The sequence below is a fragment of the Carassius carassius genome, chromosome 46 (assembly GCF_963082965.1).
Source record: "Carassius carassius chromosome 46, fCarCar2.1, whole genome shotgun sequence".
NCBI classification, from domain to species: Eukaryota; Metazoa; Chordata; class Actinopteri; order Cypriniformes; family Cyprinidae; genus Carassius; species Carassius carassius.
Window position 1 is genome coordinate 13344026 of NC_081800.1, and position 19692 is coordinate 13363717.

A 19692-nucleotide genomic window follows, 5' to 3' on the forward strand; every position below is an offset into this window, starting at 1 on the left:
TTAAGCCGTAGTGATCTGAAACAAAGAAGACGACAACCAGAAGGTGCACAGTAATGTGCTCATGCTTATAATGGGGAGGGAGGGAGGGTTGCGAGACGTTGAGCATACCGAGCTTACCGAGCAGTGGTGCCACGTATATACGTCCGTGTCTAATAGGAGAGGGGTATTGATTGGAGCGATTTGACAGCTGACCGCATCAGCTGTTCACAGCCTTGCCTCCGTGGCCTGACTGAACTAATGCTGCTCTCGATTAAAATGTACTTGTGACGAGTGGGGCGGGGCCGAGAGACGTGGGAACAGGAGCGAGGCTGGTGGAGTGATTGGAGATGAGCGACACCTGCGACACTCACCGGTCTCGAGTCCCACGGAGGAGATGGAAGGATTTAAAACTGGAGCGACGACAGTGAGAGGACAGAGAGGACCAGGCCTGGACTTTATTTTGTATTTGGTTTTTATTTGTGCGCGACAGCCGTCCGCGAGGGGCTGTTGCGCTGTTTTGTATTTATTTTGATTATTAAAGTTTATATTTGATTGTCCGCCGGTTCACGCCTCCTTCTTCTCGAAGATTACGGAGTTTTTATCGTTACAGTGGTGCCGAAACCCGGGAGAAGGAGGGACGCGCTGCTGAAGATCCCTCGCCGCTGTGGTGAATCCGCGGTGCCATCGAGCAGGCGAGGAAGTGTGCCGCCATGGACGCTCGAGGCGGTGGGCTGGAGTGAGTTGCCGGGGACGGGCGAGCTCGCTGCCGGCCACCCGTGATGTGGAGGGGCGGCTGTCGTCCGTGAGGGAGCGGAGGAATCGGCACCGTTCGCCAGGGGGCCGGAGCCTGCTGCCATCCGCCGGAACGGGGAGGAGCAGGGAACGGGGGCCTCGTCTGTCCTACCCCCAGGTTCCTGCAGGTCCCCGTGAGCGGTACCCCCCGGAGGGAGGGGGGGGGGGGAGTAGAGCGCAGTCTCGGGGGCAGTCTCGAATGTCATTGTTACTCTCATGTTAAATAACATCAGCCTGTTCAGCTTGAAAATACAATGCATGGAATAGTGCTGAATGAAGCTCTTTTTAGAAGCTTGAAAACTCTAGTCAATTTTAAATGTCTCTTTTTGTGTTTCACAGATAGAAAAAAAAATATTTTTTTTCATTGGCAGTGGAGGGCACATAGAGTTGGCACTGGATTAAAAAGTGATGAAAAAGAAGGGTGGGGTTTTTTAAGGCTGAACAGACATTGGTTGACACGTTCAGTCTCTACGGTTTCTTGTCCAATCCTGGCCATTTTCTAAAATAGTGAGAATAATAGGAAGTCTTATTAGGGAAGTCTGGAGACATACTGTAGGTTTAGGAGCAAGGCTGCTGGACAGAAGAATGTTATTGTTTTCAGATTCACTTTGATCTCAGTAACAAGCTATCAATATGGTAAGATTTCTGGAAATAAGTAGATATGGACAGGATGCTTTAGTCAGTATTTGTATGATCACACAGAATGGATTCATCTTGAAGAGAATGAACAAGAGAATATGTGCAGGTTTAGTTGGTCTAAATCTCTACTTGTTATAACTCAATGACATTAAGTTGGTTTGGTCATATTAAATAATATTTTACTTGAATATAACCAGTTTGCATAGATGCTACACATAACACACATTCTGAGTGAACTGTATGTGGTCATAGTTGTGTTTTGCAAATATGTTTACAGTGCAAATAGGATTCATAGAATCACTACTGTTAAGTATTTAGTGTGTTTTCCATTGAGAAGTTCTATACCTGTAATGTCTTCTAGTGTTAGTGGTCTCTGGATACATGTGGTAATACATGTGGGAACTTACAGGGTTTGAGTACAGTGCTTAGACTGTCATGGTGTTTTTACATTTGCAGTGTCATTTTGTGATTCCTCCTGAAAATGTGCATGTGAACAACAGGATTCTGACTCTAGAAGCGTGTCTAGGAATGTATATTCATGTTGGTATAAAATAGCATTTTTACACAAAACCCAAGCAAGAACAGGCAAAAAAAGAGATAATTAATTATAAAAAATTGATTCATTAGATTATTAAGAGCATTAAGTGTCCACCTTCAGGTTACCTTGAAAGTATTTTGACATTAAGTCAATACATAAAAATATATGAATCTCATTCCATTAAATAAAATATCAAGCCAATTGCTTAATGTCATTCAAACTCACCAGATTTATTTGTTTGCAAATTTGATTGGATTTGATATTTACTGCAGTGATAATCTTATACTTTTACACTAATGGTTTTCGATTATTAACATTTATTATAACACTTATTACCAAATACTTTTTAAGTTTCCACATATTTTTACTTTATAAAGTTGAACTTTTCATATTGGTGTTCCTGTTTGCTCTTTGTCATTAATATATTTTAATCCAATAAAAAAAACCTTAATCCAAGGCTACAAAACCCCTGTGAAGCTTGTCCAGTTCCAAATTACATTTTCATTCTGATTTGTGAGTGCCCCATGAGGCTTTTTCTCATTAGCCCACTGATGCCCTTCCTGAGTGAGGAAATGATTGCTGTTGAGAGTGAACTTTGACAATCTCTACAAGATTTTGCTCATTTAGAACATTTGATTCAGATTGCTTTCCTTTTAACTAGTGAATTGTTAATGTAAAAAAAATCTTATTATGCAGCTTTTCACAGAAAGGTTTCAAATCTTTTTTTTCTTTTTCCCATCTCAAATCAAAGAGTTCAAGGTTGCGTTCGACACTAATGGTGTCAGTGATATCAGCACAATGGAGTTGGATACCGTCATGAGGATGCTGGGTCAGAATCCAACCATAGGGGAGCTAGATGCTATCATTTTAGAAGAAGATAAAGATGGTAAGATGGGTTGTGACCCAAAAATTAACTACCTTAAATAAGGGTTCACATGCAATAAGTTAGGACAGTTTACCCCTAAAATGTCAATTTTGTCATCATTTACTCACCCTCATGTCATTCTAAACCTCTACGAATTTCTTTATTCTCATGAAGAAGGATATCAAAACAGTTAACAGTACCCACTGACTTCAATATAGTTTTTTTCCATACGATGGAAGTCATAGTATTTTGAACATTCTTCAAATTACCTTCAGGAGAATCAATAAACTCATACAGGTTTGGAACAACACGAGGGTGAGTAAAGTCACTGTCACATTAAATGTTTTGTCGCATTGACTTCCATCATAAGCATGCGAATGCCTCAGACTGGAAACACAAGCCAGTGCGAAGATATTTCGCATTTCGTGGAGTAACAAAGTTCAAGTTTAGAAAGTCAAGAATTTGTGTCACATGAATGCATAAGACCAAGATCAAGATCAAAAAACCACAAAGTGACCTTTCGGTACAGAAATGGAGAAATAGCTAATTTTAGCAGTGTCACATCATCCTGTTTTGTACAACACAACTTTAAAAGATTACAAAAATCACATAAAAAGTGAAGCGCCTTGGTTTGCGGTGGCAAAGGAAACATGAGCGAATGGTATGTTTGAACAGTGAAACATGTAATTTGATGTGATTTTTTTATTACATGAGATTTGTATGTGTGTGTGTATACATCATTAACTGTACTTGTAACTGATTGTAATATCTTAAATAGAAAATAATTATGACTAGTGAGGATATTTTGGCACGTGATGTCATATCCTGGTCCCGCCCCTTTTCGCAAAGTTTAGTGTGACCGCGGCTTAAGGCTACATTTACAGTAGTGCGTTTCGAACAACTCTTTCTGAAATTCAATGATGTCAAGGCTATAACGTGATTGGTTATTAAGGCACATGTGATCCAAGTTAACCGTTACACTTTTTCCAGTAGACCCTTGTATGCCGATATCAAACTTACGTCACTGGATTAGCTGGAGGCAAAACACAGGAATAACTGGAGGAGGCCAATACAAATCAGCACAGAGTCTGCTATAGGAGCTTAAAATGTCATCTTTGAGTATCAGAATCAATGAAATAGTCACCAATCTGAAATTTCATCGCATAGGTCTACCTGCTGCCATTGCCAGACAAAAAAACTATGACAGCTAAAATAAGATTGAACTGGACAGAAAAAATAATCAAAAATGCATGCATTTGTAATGCACACTTAATACCTGGACAGTAAGTGATATAACATATTCAGATAAAACCCCATTTTATCTAGTCATTGTTAAAGAAAACAAGCAAGCAAAACTTGCTAGCTAGATTTAGTGAAACAGTCAGGGGAATCTTCCTGCCTTCACCTAATCTCCACTCATAAAAGAAGTCAGAATTATTACTAACTTAAAAAAGGTTCTATAATATAGACACTCTCATGTGCTAAGGCTATAAGCAAGTGAGTTTTTTTAAAGGTTGGAGCTACTCTCTGCAGGACTGCGGCACTCTAGGAGAAAAATGCCTTGTTCTAAAAACAAGCTCTAAAAACCAGACCGCCAGAAGATGAAATGCATGTGGCTGCCATTTTACACTTTAAACCTTTTAACCTCAACTCTTGTGAAGAACATTTAAATAACCTTATTCCACTATAAAGAATGATTTTTGGAATGAAAAGGTTACGTGAATGTCAAAGTTTCTTCATAAAACCATCAATGCCAAGATGATTGAAGAATTTTTGTTTTTTAGAGTATAATAAGGCATATACAGATATAAATACACAGATACACTCTCACGCCTTCGTTAGGGAGCTCTAAAAAAACTAGCATATTAAATATAATTTCATGAAATGTTTATACATTCAGATTAAATATTATGCTCTTGGAATACAACATGAGGACTTGACTCTAATTTTTTATATACAGTACATGTGTATTACTAAAGTGTGATATGAAAGATCTTGTCATCATTAGGTAAATTAATGAATTTCATTCTTCTGTCACATTCTTATTCTTTTTGTGGTTGCAGAACTAATCAATGTATTATAACTACTTTTAACTCTTCAATAACAATATGAGCCTATTAGGTCTCCCTAACCTGAGGACATATGGATGGTAAAAGTGGAGGTCATTTGCAGGTTCTCATGAAACCATCTATGTTAATTAAGAACTTTTATTTTTAAGTGTTTTTTAAAGCAGATATAGTTACAGACATATATAAACAGATGTAATTACACATACTCTGGGGATTCTTTTTCCTGACCTCCAATTGTCAATGATTTCTTTTGAATCCCAAGATGTGAGGGAAGCATTTTCTTACAAAAATGTATAATCACAATAATCAAATAAAAAGTATGTTCAGAGTGGAAAGGGGGTGAACAATGTCAGGAAAGGGGCTTGTATGTTATGTAATCCCTTGCTTAAAATGATGGAGAACTTCCAGTAAGAAAAAATTACATCCCATCTCCTCCAAACCCTAATTACAGCAGTCAAGACTCTCAAGAACAAGCCATGCTGAGATCTTTAAAAGGAAAGAGGATTGAGAAAACACAACATAAAATACAATAAAGATGGGCTGGAATTCACTTTGAGGGACAGAGAATATTATAGATCAGTGCCATCTTGTTGGAAATGTTCCTCTGGAACTGCACTGTGATGGTGATAAATAACCATTAAAAACTTTTAAGAGGAAACCACTCATGCCTCTCCCCTCAGCTGTCTCCTACTACACCTGCTTATTTCCAAGACATTCACCAAGCTTCCATCAACCCCCTTCCCCTGTCCCTCACCCTTTACAGTGATTCAAAATGCCCTGCTACATAATAGTGGTGTCTGCGAATCTATTTAAAAAAGGCACATCTTGGCCAATCTGCTTGTTTATTTGGCAATACTTTACTTTGATTGTATTATCTAAAATTATACAGAATCTCTCTGTCTGTGAAACATTTTGGTTAAATGCATTTTAAGATGTAAAAAGGTTGTTATGAGACCAAATATCACATTTCTAGAAGCTGCGACTCATGACACTCATGTGATCTTCTCACCCACCTTGCCCATCATTTCACTACACCCAATCAGAAAAACAAGATCATCCCACCATGTCGGAAATGAAAAATATGCATTTTAAATCGTAATGTCAACCTTTTGTGCCAAGAGCATGTAAGTTATACATATACAAGCTCTGATAAGTGAAAAAGGTTAGATTTCCATTTTTTCTTCTCATGGTGGAAAGCCGTGTTATCCTTTTGACACCTCATTGTCTTCAGGTCATATTGATGGAAGTGTTATCTCATGATAATGCTACAAATACAAATCTCCAGAGCTGCAATGATATGCAAACTGTAAAACCGGAATCCTCCACTCTCTTCAAAATCACCTTTTAAATCACTACATTTCTGGCTGAAAGTATATAGTCTGTACCCCCCTCCTCGGAAGTCCCCCACATGCTTCTCCAATCCATATCCGTACGATTCCTCGCTCAGGAAACACATGTCATACAAGGAAACTCGGGGGTTAGGCTCTCGGGATTTGGTGTACCTGTGTCACCATTTGTGTTGTTGGGTTTTTGGTGGGGTGGAATGTAGTTGAGATCTAAACCATTTGCTATTCAGGGCACGCTGAAGATTTGCAACACAGCACCTTCCCAAGAGGTTTAGGGTTTCTCGGCTTGATTAAAGGGGGGTGGTGCAGAACACTATCGGCTCTCACCATTTTAAAAATGAATTTCCATCTGTACGCTACTTAGGCCTATTTTAAATCATTATGAGTCATTTTAGCTCATCAGTATATTACTTGTCACATTTAGTGGAACTTTTGAGGGGGATTAGTGAAAAGCAAAGTCTCAGGACAAAAGTCTTTCAAGATTTCATACCTAAACATTAGTGTGGTCAACATTAACATTTCCACAATGAAATTTTACCAGACTCGACAAATAATTATTCTACTGTGTCTTTGAACAGTTCTTCCAATAAATACAGGGTTTCTGACAATAAACACAGCAGAATAAAGAAGAAACCGTTTTCCTGTATTCCCGTAGACTGTTCAATTCACATTTCTATTGGCTTATGGGAGCCGTCGAACCCTAAAAGTTCAGGATTCTAAATCTGGAGGCCTGTGGGCGGGTCTTGGGTGGTCTGTTTAAAGTGTGTCAGAACTGTCACTTGACGTCTAGTCTTTCTGTTGGGGTGCGAGCGCGCTGACCACTGCTTATCTCGTGGATATAAGTGAGGAGGCTAATCCACAACCATGGTAAGAGTTTAAATAATCTAAGTGGTCAGTTTTGCTAAAGAATGCATGAAAACATAAAATTTGCAAATGGCCTTGTCAAAAAGTAATCAGAATTACATTTAGGTCATTATGAATAAAAAAATATAATGCATTATATAAGGTTATAGTATTTATTAATAGTTCCCTTACAGTTTTGCATGCATTTAATAAAGTGTTATAATAAAAAATCTAAATCAACCTTAAGATGATTTAATAATAGAAATATAAAACAATGTATTGTTCAAAAAATATTCAGTCTAGTTTTGAAACATATATTATTTAAATCTTATTAATCTATTCTATCTGATGAGTTTTTTTTTTTTTTTTTCATTTTTGTCAGACAATTGCTGTGTTTTGGGCTCATCTTTGCCTGAGTGGAAATGTATATATAATATAATCTGAGAGTAACTTCATTAGGTGTTATTTTTAGATTTAACACTAAATTAGGTGTTATTATTAGGTGACTTTGTTATAAATTTAAAGTTAACTGCTACTAGTTAACTTGTGTTACAAGTCCAATATTTCTCTCCAAAAACTTAAAAAATCTCAACAAAAAATGTAATTCGCATTACAGTCAGTATGATAAATTCATCAAACATTGCAGCAAAATCCCCTGTAAAGTTACTTATTGCCATTTTTCTGATGCAATAATGTTTTAACATGGATAAAAAAAATTACTTGAAGGAGTTTCATTATTCCAAGACATCAAACAGTCAAAGATCACCCTGAATAATCATCCACATATTTGGTAAAGTATAATGGAAGAGTGTTTAAAAGAAGGGACAGTGTTCAGACATAAGTCAGATGTGCATCCTGCTATTTGATATGAATCTTGTCAGCTGGTTAGGTTCAGTGGGTTACTGAAATGCTGAAATGACACATTCCAAGGATCCTATTTCGGAATTACCATGTACAGTCACTGACTGCCAGGATAACGTCTTGAGCCTTAAAATAGTCGCAAATTGTCTTGCAGGAGTGTTCTGGGCACCATCTGCTGAGCACAAGGCCTAGCCTAGTCTTAATGCAAACATATTATTAAGAAAACAAAAACAAATGACTCTCCAGAAGAAACAAGATTTATTTTTTACCAGATTAATGCTTTGTACTGTTTATATCTGAAACTAACCTTTCCTAATGTAACCGTTTCACAGACTGACGCGCAACAGGAGGCCCGCTCATACCTGAGCGAGGAGATGCTTGCCGGTGGGTCTACAAACAAACTGTAGAAAAATGACTATATTACCAAATATCCGAGTCGTTCTGTTCCTTTAAACCTTGTGTGTCTATTTCAAAGAGTTCAAGGCTGCTTTCGACATGTTCGACACTGATGGTGGCGGTGATATCAGCACTAAGGAGCTGGGTACCGTCATGAGGATGCTGGGTCAGAATCCAACCAGAGAGGAACTGGAAGAAATCATCGAGGAGGTCGATGAAGACGGTAAACAAAATGGCATACAAAGGACTTTATAACAGTATGGCCCGAAAAATACTCGACTGAAGCAATTTTTCATGCGTTCTTGCGTTTTTAAATACAACTACGTGTTGCATTCTCAGCACTGCCGCGAGGGGGGCTAAAGGGAAAATTAGCGGAAATTTCATGCCAGTTATTTCTTTCAGGACAAATACTGTCATCATGGCGAAGCAACCGTTTTAAAAGTATCTTGCTAAAAAAATAAGTTACATAGCAACGTACTTTGAATATTAAAACCCCGTTTAAACTCAAAAATACTTTTATGTAACTCTATCACCCCCTTCAAGCCGATAAAATCAAACACGTCAAGTCTCTGTGTGTTTGTTCATCGTCCGTCTTGTTTAAATATGTTTCTGGACTACATGATGATGTCTACATACATTTTAACATAGTGATGATGATATATGTTTGAATTTAAGCATAAAATACAAAAATGAAGATTGTAATAGCCAATGTACTTTCTACTGGAAACTATAGGCAGCGGATCCATCGACTTTGAGGAGTTCTTGGTCATGATGGTAAGACTCCTCAAGGAGGACCAGGCTGGCAAGAGCGAGGAAGAGTTGGCCGAATGCTTCCGCGTGTTGGACAAGTATTTCATTTGATATCTTCTTGTGTGCACCTGTTTTTTAATGTTACTCAGACTCAGTTTAGCTTATGCAACACTATGAATCTGCAGGAATGGTGATGGCTACATCGACAGAGATGAGTTTGCTGAGATCATCCGCAGCACTGGCGAATCCATCTCAGAGGAGGAGATTGATGAGCTGCTTAAAGATGGAGACAAAAACAATGATGGCATGCTGGACTTTGATGGTATGATGGTTTATTAATTACATTTCATTTAATTTCTAAACACTAAATATGGTGTATGTGAAGTTAGATGAGGTATTGAAGCGACACCCATATCCCCTTTTCCTCAGAATTCCTGAAGATGATGGAGAACGTGCAGTAAAACAGAGACTCAAGGACATTCCTCTCCCTTCTCACCCCGCCGACAGAAACCTTTACCTCTCAATGCCACTCAAATTCACTTTTCCCCTTTTGTCCTCTTTCTGCCTCCATCTCACCTCTTCATCAGACAGACATTTAAACACCTGTGTGGGGTTTGCCAAGTTGGGCTCCCCTCATGCAAGACCCAAGGAGCCAAGCTGTGGTGTGGTTCACAGGTTCATCATGTTATGATGGCGCTCAAGTTCGCTAGAAACACATGCCATGGTAGACCCCATGTATATGGGTGTTTAGTCTAGATTCAGTCTAGATCAGCAGCTTGTTACCGCTGCATAGACCAATGCCAAACCACAACAACCACTTCACTGTATTTAAGAACGAACGTGTGAAAACGGAATAAAAACTAAAACACATGTTGTTTAGTTGGTCTGACATTTCGATTTGTATGGTTTTGTTTTGAGGAGTTTATCAATTAAACATTATTTTTTTCTCCCGAGTCTCTGACCCCAATTAGTTGACAATTTCTGTATACACTCAAGACTATAGCTAATGCTGTTTATGTAACAGCAAAACCCAAACAAACTTCTACAGATATGACAGTGATATTTCACTTATGCCAATACGGCATTCAGTTCTATTAGACGTGCTGTTGGAATAGCTCTCCTTCTCTATTGCACATTTAGATTTTCAACATGACGTTCTTTGTGTGCTGGAAGTGTGTAAATCAGTAAATTGTGTTATGTTTATCCGGTCAATAGTTGATGAGTTTTATTTGCTAATTAAAAGGTTGCATACTAATAATGCAAATATAGCTGATTACCGAAAGTAGGTGTATTACACATCCCTTGTCTTTGCGAGATGACACAATGGGGAAAAAACACTAAATGTTGAAAGAATACAGAGTATAATAATAATCTTGCTCATTATTAACATGTCTTATTGTGATTTACACATGCATGTCTAAGTTATAGATAGAATGCCTATTGTCCCTGAAAACTAAAGTCATCCAAAAAGCAAAAATCTCAAGATGTCCCCAAACTCCATGCATAAGTTACATTTACATTTCTGACTCTATGTTTTGTGTGTGTAATTGTGACGAATTATATCAGGCAAAATTTACCAATTCATTTTACACTTACATTAACCCTTCAATTTGCAACAACATTGTGATAAATTTCTTCAAATATTTTATAAAAATACAAAAAATAAATAAAGGTACAACGTAAAATATATGGTACTCTCACAACATGATATAATACTTAAAAAAAGTATCTCCCTGCATACAAAACATTTAAGAGTTTAAAAAATTTTCGTTATATATTTTATATGCTAAATTGTTAACAAGGATACTATACTAAGGTTATTGTACAGGTCATCTAAAAAAACAGCCATGTTTCTTCAAATTTGTAAGGTGTATGGAAATGCTTTTCAAAATGACAACAATAAAATTTAAATATTAACGATGTATTTTTATTGTACAACAACTGAAAAAAAAACTTCAATAATGATAGAAATTACCATACAAATAAACTGTGAACTGTCAACTAACTGAAAAAACAACAACAATACAGAGCTGTACGTAAGTGGGCTAGGGTTTTCAACAAGTAACGTTAGCTAAAACTCCATTAAAGGCAACAATAAAACAACGTTTCTTCACGAGGACTGCATTAACACCATAGCAACAGATGGCTATTTCAAGACCCATAATTTGCCTCGTCAAAGGCTTTGCGAGCCTTCTTCAGCTCCTCGTTCATAGTGAGCAGGTCCTTCACTCTCGCAAACTTTCTAGGATCCTTGCGGATGAGAAACACGATGTCCTCCACCTGCACGCGACCCTGGCGCCCTATAGACATCGCCTTGTGCGTCATCTCCGTGATGAACTCGATCACCAGATCCTCCAGTATGTCCACCGATTCGGTGTAGGGATTTTGGTCGTCTCCAAACCCATACATCATGCAGCGAAGCTCCTTGGAAAAAAGCCGCTTTCTTTTACCTTGGCCCGAGTCTGCCCCGTTGCCTCCGTCGTCTAAATCCTCATCAAAACCAGGATCATCCTCTTCCTCAGCCATTCTTGTAATGAAACACAGTGTGATGGTCCTATATTAGAAGATATTCTATATTAGAATCGACTAACAGGAACAGTGTTTATGTAGAACTTACATGAGAAAACCGGACTGGAACAAAAACAAAGCACCCTAACCAGCAAATGCAAAGACAGGAACTACTGTTCCTTTTTTTTACACTTAACGCGCAACTGAAAGGAGATATTAAAACCGTCAGCGACCCCTAGAGTTCTGGATGACGAACGTATTAAAGGGTAACGTTAGCGCAGGAAAGTTTGAATAATTTTTGTGAATCGGTTCTTTCGAACAAATCAATTAACTAAATCAAACTATCAGCTTAATCATCAGTTCTCGGAACAAGTCAGTGGTGATTATTTTATTACAATGAGCTCTTGACTGGAGAACCGCTCAAGATCGCTTCAGTCCGATTCGTGAACGCTTTGTTCAGACACCGGTTCAGCAAAACGATTCGACTCAAAAGAACGAACCGAACACCGCCAAATAATATCAAACGTCAATCATTCTGATATCTAGTGCAGTTCTAAGTGACTTGGGCATTTCGATTGTGTTTTTTTGCCCACAATAAGCATTAAACCAAAACTTGTATATCAAAACATCTTGAATAATATGTATAAATTTCAAGATTTCCCGGGAAGCCGCTCATGTGTCAGCAGGGCAGTGTACACGTCAGAGCAGAAGTAACTACTGTACACAGGGGTTCACAAACAGGAACAGTTTGAATGCACATTGTCTCCCGTTAATTTCTCTCTAGACCTCTGAGACGACTCGATAACAAATGATAGTTACATAGTGTTTAATGCTACCAGCTTTCGTTCTCGAGGACTATGTAAACAGTGAGGTAAGAAAATCTGGTCACTGACCTTATAGCTACTAGTTAGCTGTAAATGGCACAGTCCGCGTGCTCGACCTGTCACAGCATCAGCAGAGCTAACGAGGATTTTAGGGCCTAAGACAACATTTAAGTTAGATTTGATAAAGACACAAGACTTTATTATTGCCCAAATTACTAATTATGCAATAATAATGTGACATTATGCACATACTGCTCTGTTTCAATATGTTGCAATTTTAAACAAGTGCTTCTTTACGATACAATGGACTCGCGCACATAAAACTTTGGCCCTGCATGTTCTTATCAACTTTGTTCTTTGATTTTCCACATGTTAACATACTTTTGGACTAGCTCTGGTTAATTCTTATCACCCTCCTCTTTACAGTGTTTAGCTGTCCTCGTCAGATCCGGGTTTTCCAGGATGGCGTGCCCGACGCAATTCATCTGCAAGGCGCTGCGCTCTGTGGGCCTGGTACTTTTCTACTATGTGTTTTCCATCGGCATAACATTTTACAACAAGTGGCTCATGAAGGTGAGATGTAGATTAGCTGAGTAAAAGCCAGCCTGTTCCTTGAATTGAATTTTTTGTTAGTTTTGGAAAGGGCACTTTGGGCACAAAAGGGTCCATTTGGTTTGTATAATGTCTGTTTTCTTATCTGCCTCAGGACTTCCACTTTCCTCTGTTCATGACGCTGGTTCATCTCGTAATAATTTTCTGTTTCTCTACACTGACACGCTTTGCCATGCAATGCTGGATTGGAAAACCTCGAGTGACCCTTCCTTGGAAGGTTTATCTTTCTAAAGTTGCCCCAACAGGTAAGAATTTTGTGAGTGTTTGAATGTGTGTGATAATGATGGCTGAGGAGATAAAACCTGATTTCTTTTTCTGTCCAACACACAGTTTGGGTGGGTGAAGTCCACCCTGATTGAATCTAGTTGATCTCTGCTTGAATATTCTGGAATCATTTTGTCTATAAGCCTATAATTCATGATCAGTTCATGTTTATTTTTTTTATTTTATTTTTAGCACAGAATAATTTATGCTGTTTATACATTGTATTAAAGTGAGAAAGTGTTTCATCATTATATCTAAGCAACTTGTTTGTCTGTGTCCATCAGCCCTGGCTACAGCGCTGGATATCGGACTGTCCAACTGGAGCTTCCTTTTCATCACTATTAGTTTGTAAGCATTTTACTATTATTTGGATTTTATAGTGCTTGCAAGGCAGAACTTTTCTCTTATTCCTCAAACAAAAAAACATCCCTTAACCTTAAGTACTATAGACACACAGCCGTAATTCAAACATTTAGTAGATATTGTTAGTCTTAGATGTGCTGTTTTTTAAATTACATATTCAGATGTGATTGTGCAGTCAAATATTGTGTTTAATGTCCGTTAAAGTTGTAAAAATGTATAAATGTGTATATTAGTGTTGTTCCTGGCGTCCAGTTTCCTACATTTGTCTCATAGGACTCTTTTTCCTCACATAATCAGATAAATCTAATTTTTATCCACATATCATCTTCGTAAATGGTTACAGAGAAGAACAAGTAATGCAAGTAGTTCCAAACAAAACCTCAATCAAAACTATCACCAAAACTCGTTTTATTTTGTTGTACATTATTAAACCGTTCAACTGCCTCAGAAACCTGTCTGAAGTCAGTTTCATGAGGTGCCTTCGTGCTAAAACACTGCTTGCAAAGTCATTGCCTGATATGGCAGCGAGGGAGCAAGTCCGCTGTCTAGGCTTTCGGATGCAGTCCTTGTTCTGAAATTGGCTAGAAATATCAAACATATTTGATATCCTCTGACTGCATGAATTCTCTTAAAGGTACTCTTAAAAAAATCTCTTGTAGGTACACCATGACCAAGTCTTCAGCCATTCTTTTCATTCTCTTTTTCTCCCTGCTGTTCAAGCTGGAGGAGCCGGTAAGTGTAAAATACACTTGATTCTTGAATAAAGTGAGCTATTGCATACAATAAAGGCCAAATTAAGATACATAATCAAGTTGCCCATAGGCAGCAATGTGCAGTATTTCATAAGACATCTTTTTATATGAACTTTGCTGAAATTGCCCCCCGACCCCAACCAGAGAACAGCATGTTATAAAGTGTGATGGTTAAAGTACTCTAGACATTTTAAAGAGAGTGGATTCCTACTGTGGTGATGGATGATGAAGTATGTTAACATTAGATCATTTTTAGATCACGTTAAAAGGCTGGTAAAATGCTATTTATTAAGTGCTGTGAGATGTTTTTTCTGAATGTCACATTGGGAGAGGAAAAAATTGAAACTGCATGTGAGATGTTATAAAGCCAATTTATGATTTTACCACTGAGTCTGTCTGTCTTGATAGGTGTTTCTGTATTTGGCTAAGCAGCCATTTGTGTCTCTTGCCAGTGTAATAATGTAATAGTAAGATACATTCTTTTGCCTCTAACTTTTTCCCCTGAACATTTAATATGTAAATATAGCCAAAATTATTGTCATTTTGTCAAATGATGTCTTGATTATATATCAGGATTTCAGCACATAGCAGTAGCTTGGATGTGACTGCTGCTGGTTAACATGTAGTCGGACTGGCCGGCCATGTTTCAGTCACTTTTTCATATTCATTCTGTTGTCTGACAATAGAAACAGAAAAAAAATATATATCTAAAAGCGAACAGATTTATTGGGAATTCAGCTGCATTAAAGTACAGTAAGTGAGCACAGAGTAGAGGAGAAGCAAACAAATTTAAAGGGCTGACAGGCAGAATGCAAATATGACGTAATGATGCAATGATTATGCTAATTAGCACATGCCGTTTAGTGGCTTTTTACAGGCTTTTGCTACTTTCCATTAAAAATAATTGGCAACATTTATTTCACGGATCAATTGGCTATATGGGCCATTTGGTTCACATCTTTACAGACACAGAGAGTTTTTATCGAATCTCACAGAGATTTTACTCACCAGACAATTTGGCTACGAAATGTTTAAGTTATCAGGCATTTAGAATTTCTACCAGCCAAAACAAAAGATCATAAACCATAAAATAAATAATAAATCATAAACCAAATTATTATAATTGCTGCTTTTGAATGGCTTTCAATTTTAGGACTCTCTTATTGCTTGCAGATACCATTTAAAAAAAAAAAAAGTAAGAAATAAAAACTTATAATTTAGGATTCATTTCAGTGTAATTTCCAAGTATAGCTCACTCCTAAATTAATGTTTAATGGTAAACACATTGAAGACAGGCTGTCAGTTCATAGTGTTCAGCTGTTTTCACAAAAAAGTCAGCGTACTAAATTCAGCATATTGAAACCTAGTCTCCTCTATTGGCATCCATTCAAAAAAAGACTACTTTGTCAAAGAAGAAACAAAGTGGTTTAAAAAAAAAAGAAACGGTGCAAACTGTAAAGAGAAAAAAGGTTAATCTACGTTATTATATTTCATATGAAGCATAGACTATTAAAAACATCAGACGTAAATATATCTTATCAAAGATAACTAAAATTAAACAACCTTTAAGTCTGGACAGCTGGTTCTCTTTCATGCATTACATACAATGAATGTATTTTAATTATAGAGTAATTATAGAGGTGATTAAACTAAATAAAGAGAAGAAAAAAATTGCAGTGTTTCATAAATGCATAAAAGCTGTATGCTGCCTCTCCAGTTTTGGTACTTCAGAATTTTCACATATTCTGGGAGCTGAGCTGGAACATTAATGGCAAACAATCAGCAATACATGCAGTTGCCAAGCCATTAGGTGATTTAAGAAGGTAAAATAAATTGTTAAACTAACATGAAGCCATTATAAACCAGTCTGTGATTACTTTTGATTTCTGCCTCATTTAAGACCCCTTTAAAAGTCATGAATGCAGTTTTATTTTATGTGATGTATTTCTTGACTTGGTGTAATGTGTGCTGCTGACTCTTTTGAATCTAACAGAACCCATTCCTGATCCTCGTGGTGTTGCTGATAGCCAGTGGTCTGTTCATGTTCACTCTCAAGTCCACTCAGTTTAATATGGAGGGTTTCATCATGGTCCTGTTGGCCTCTTTTATCGGAGGGATCCGTTGGACTCTCACTCAAGTGCTCATGCAGAAAGCAGAGCTTGGTAAGTCATCATGTTGTGTGTTGGTTATATGGTGAAGTGGTGAATTCTCATGACTCGTATGTCCTTCTCTTTGCCACACAGGCCTTCAGAACCCCATAGACACTATGTACCATCTGCAGCCTCTCATGTTCATGGGCCTCTTTCCTCTGTTTCTTCTTAATGAAGGTCAGCCAGACACCAGTTTTTGAATATATACTAAAATGTTTTAAAATAAAAAAATTATATGTTTTATAATAAAAACATGTCCTGATATTTTTGTTCTAACTGTATATTTGATAAAATAAACGCAGACTCGATGAGCCTAAAAGACTTAAAAAAAAAAAAAAAAAAAACTGCCCCAATTTTTGAACCACAATGTAAGTTCATATAGTCCTGAAAATGTGTGTTGAAGTTCCTGTAGATTTATTTCTAGCTATGCTCCGTTCTTAAATAATTTGCTGTGTAGAAATTACTTTTATGAGTGTGATCTCTATAAAATCATTTTTACAAAATCTTCATCTAGTTATCACAAACAAATGCAAAAGCCATTCATTGATCAGAAAGTGTGTGGTCCCTGTCTGTATTTTGGTCTATATTTTAGTATTTTGTCTTCCACTAGTGCGAATCTCACAAAGAAATGTCAGGGTCATATTTTACCTTAAAATAAAAAATACGATTAAAAATAAGACATTGTTGTAATGGGGAAAATATGACCCTACACATTTCAAAACAAATTCTGTTTAGATTTAATACAACTAATATTACCATGTGTTTAAAATGATAGTTTTACTTTACAATTTAAGTGTCATTTTCGCTTTAATACTTGTCATGAAAGTCACAATGAATGAAATCTTAACAGTTCTAAAATACATTTCATTTACTTCTTGCAAAATATTTCTCTCGGTTACCAGTGCCACTGCAATCCTTACTGAACCTGTTGCTTGTTTCTTCATCATGTGATTGCTGAGCAGGGCTGAGTGTGAGTACCACGGAGAAGCTCTTCAGGGTCAGTGAGCTCTCTCACCTGATCTACTCTCTGCTGACTCTGTCTCTGGGTGGCATACTGGCATTTGGGCTGGGCTTCTCAGAGTTCCTGCTGGTGTCCCGCACATCTAGTCTTACACTATCTATTGCAGGCATTTTTAAGGTGAGAATACATTTTTGTTGCTTTCACATGCTTATGAGCAATATAAAAAGAAGCTCTTTACCTCCTCATCTTTTTAGTTTTTCTCCATTCCTCAGTAACTTTAATGTTCTTCACAAAGACCTTCTCTCTGTCTGTCTCTCTGTAGGAGGTGTGCACTCTGTTGCTGGCAGTGGAGTTCATGGGAGATAAAATAAGCACAGTCAACTGGTTGGGCTTTGCTGTATGTCTGTCTGGCATATCACTGCATATTGGCCTCAAAACATACTACAACAAAGGTAAGACTCATTCCAATCATGCCTGTAGGTGATTTACATGGCACAGCTGACTCATACTTGTGTCTGCGTATAATGTTAAAGGTCATTTTTATTTGTTGTGATGAAACTAAAATAGCGCCAAATCTTGCACATGCTGACGTACATCAGAGTGTAGTAGATTGTTGAAAAAGAAAATGTAGGAAAAAGACTTTATGCATGTTGAATTGTTCACCGTGAGATGTATAACATGCATTTATAAAATTTTCATTTCATGCCGACTTTTAGTGATCTAGACTATGCAGTGCTTGTTAGTTAACCGTAAACTTGAAAAGTAAAATTTCACATTATAAAATAGTTTATTGTCAATTCTGTAAAGTGCAAAAAAAATCTTATTTTTGTTATTGTAATGTATACAAATTTTCTCTTGCAGTCACGTTCATAAATATGAATGTCATCATAATTTGACTTTTACATATAACTAATATTGGATCTCTACTGGTATAATCAGTTGTGTTCAACACCATCCATTAAGTTGAGTCACAAAATGGATACAAATAAATAAACGGCAGACCCTTAGGAAGAAGAAAATGTGCAAAGCTGGTTTTTGAATCAGTAATTGTTTTGCTTGAATGCAGGTCAGGTATTGTTCTCAGTGTGTGTATCTTTGTCTTTTAATAGGAAATGGCCCCATTATAAGACAACTACCAGTCAGAGACAACCCGGACCTTGAGCTTCCACTTCTTCAGACAAAAGATGACTATTGTGAAGACACAAATGATGAAGAGGAGCATGAGATTCTTTATTAGTTCAAGGATGACATGAATGTCATAAATAGGCATGTGGAATGTTTCCTTTAAAGGCTCCTATCAATGGTCACATTGACCAGAGGAACTCAACAAGGTACTGGCATGATTTGAGTGACCTTGTAAAGACACTGACAGCTAATGTACTGGGCTACATCTTTAATGCGGGTCTCTCTATGATATTGAGAGAAAAGAGAAATCCTTTGCTCTCGGGATGACAGAGCTCTAAAAGCAACTGGGTTAGTTTACCCAAACATTTATCTTCAGTCATCGTTTACGCACTCTCACACCGTTCCGGTCCAGGATGAAATGAAAGTGGATGGAGGCCAAGGGCTGTCAAGCTCCAAAAAGTAAAAAAAAAAAAAAGATGTCTTTGACTTTGGAGAAAGAGTCAGATGTGTTTTGATTTTCAGAATTACAATTTATAGGTGAAATATACCTTCAAAACCGCTGCTGGCATCAATCTCTCACAGGACCAGGCCTAAAGTGGCCTTACATATTTGTTTACATGACAATAAAGGGCTTATTTTACTAAATATAAATTCTAGTTTACAATAACTACTTGACTAATTCAGACATAGAATGTGAGTGGATTACCTTCTATTTTTTAATAAAATGAATGAACTTGGTTTTCTTCTACCATGGATTACTTCCTTTTTTCCTTTATACAGTGCAGCTTTGTGGATGCTGTTTACTTGCTGTCTAGGTTTAATATACTTGATTTTCAACATTCAGTCAATGTTATCAGCTCTCAGGGAGGCAGACTTCAGTAAAGCAGATTAAATAGGCTAATTCGATTTGCGTGGCGTTTTCATGCAGATGCAGGGAAGTCTATAAATTCATGAACCTGATCGAGTTTGTTTAGTGGATTAATTTCGAAGTCAGGAGGCCAGTTAGTTTCCCAGCAGTCTGAAGATCAAGAGTGCAGTTGTTTTAGATCAGAGGA

General features: G+C 37.3%; 3 protein-coding genes across 3 annotated transcripts; 2 read left to right on the forward strand and 1 right to left on the reverse strand.

Moving 5' to 3' along the window:
- Positions 1–6969: 6969 nt before the first annotated feature.
- LOC132129433 (troponin C, skeletal muscle-like) lies at positions 6970–9948 on the forward strand. Its single transcript, XM_059541033.1, has 6 exons — positions 6970–7095; positions 8265–8316; positions 8408–8551; positions 9062–9176; positions 9264–9400; positions 9508–9948. Exons 1-6 carry the CDS (start codon positions 7093–7095, stop codon positions 9537–9539), a joined length of 483 nt encoding a protein of 160 aa, XP_059397016.1. The 5' UTR covers positions 6970–7092; the 3' UTR covers positions 9540–9948.
- A 1179-nt stretch (positions 9949–11127) lies between these two features.
- On the reverse strand, positions 11128–11854 carry taf13 (TATA-box binding protein associated factor 13). Its single transcript, XM_059540329.1, has 2 exons — positions 11696–11854; positions 11128–11605 (listed from the first exon to the last, which is right to left on the reverse strand). The coding sequence occupies exon 2, from the start codon at positions 11602–11604 to the stop codon at positions 11230–11232; it is 375 nt and encodes a 124-aa protein (XP_059396312.1). The 5' UTR covers position 11605; positions 11696–11854; the 3' UTR covers positions 11128–11229.
- A 435-nt stretch (positions 11855–12289) lies between these two features.
- LOC132128924 (solute carrier family 35 member C2-like) lies at positions 12290–19053 on the forward strand. The gene is made up of 10 exons (XM_059540328.1): positions 12290–12457; positions 12837–12983; positions 13117–13267; positions 13571–13634; positions 14309–14381; positions 16395–16563; positions 16645–16728; positions 17514–17689; positions 17835–17964; positions 18622–19053. Exons 1-10 carry the CDS (start codon positions 12416–12418, stop codon positions 18747–18749), a joined length of 1164 nt encoding a protein of 387 aa, XP_059396311.1. The 5' UTR covers positions 12290–12415; the 3' UTR covers positions 18750–19053.
- The last annotated feature ends 639 nt before the right edge of the window (positions 19054–19692 follow it).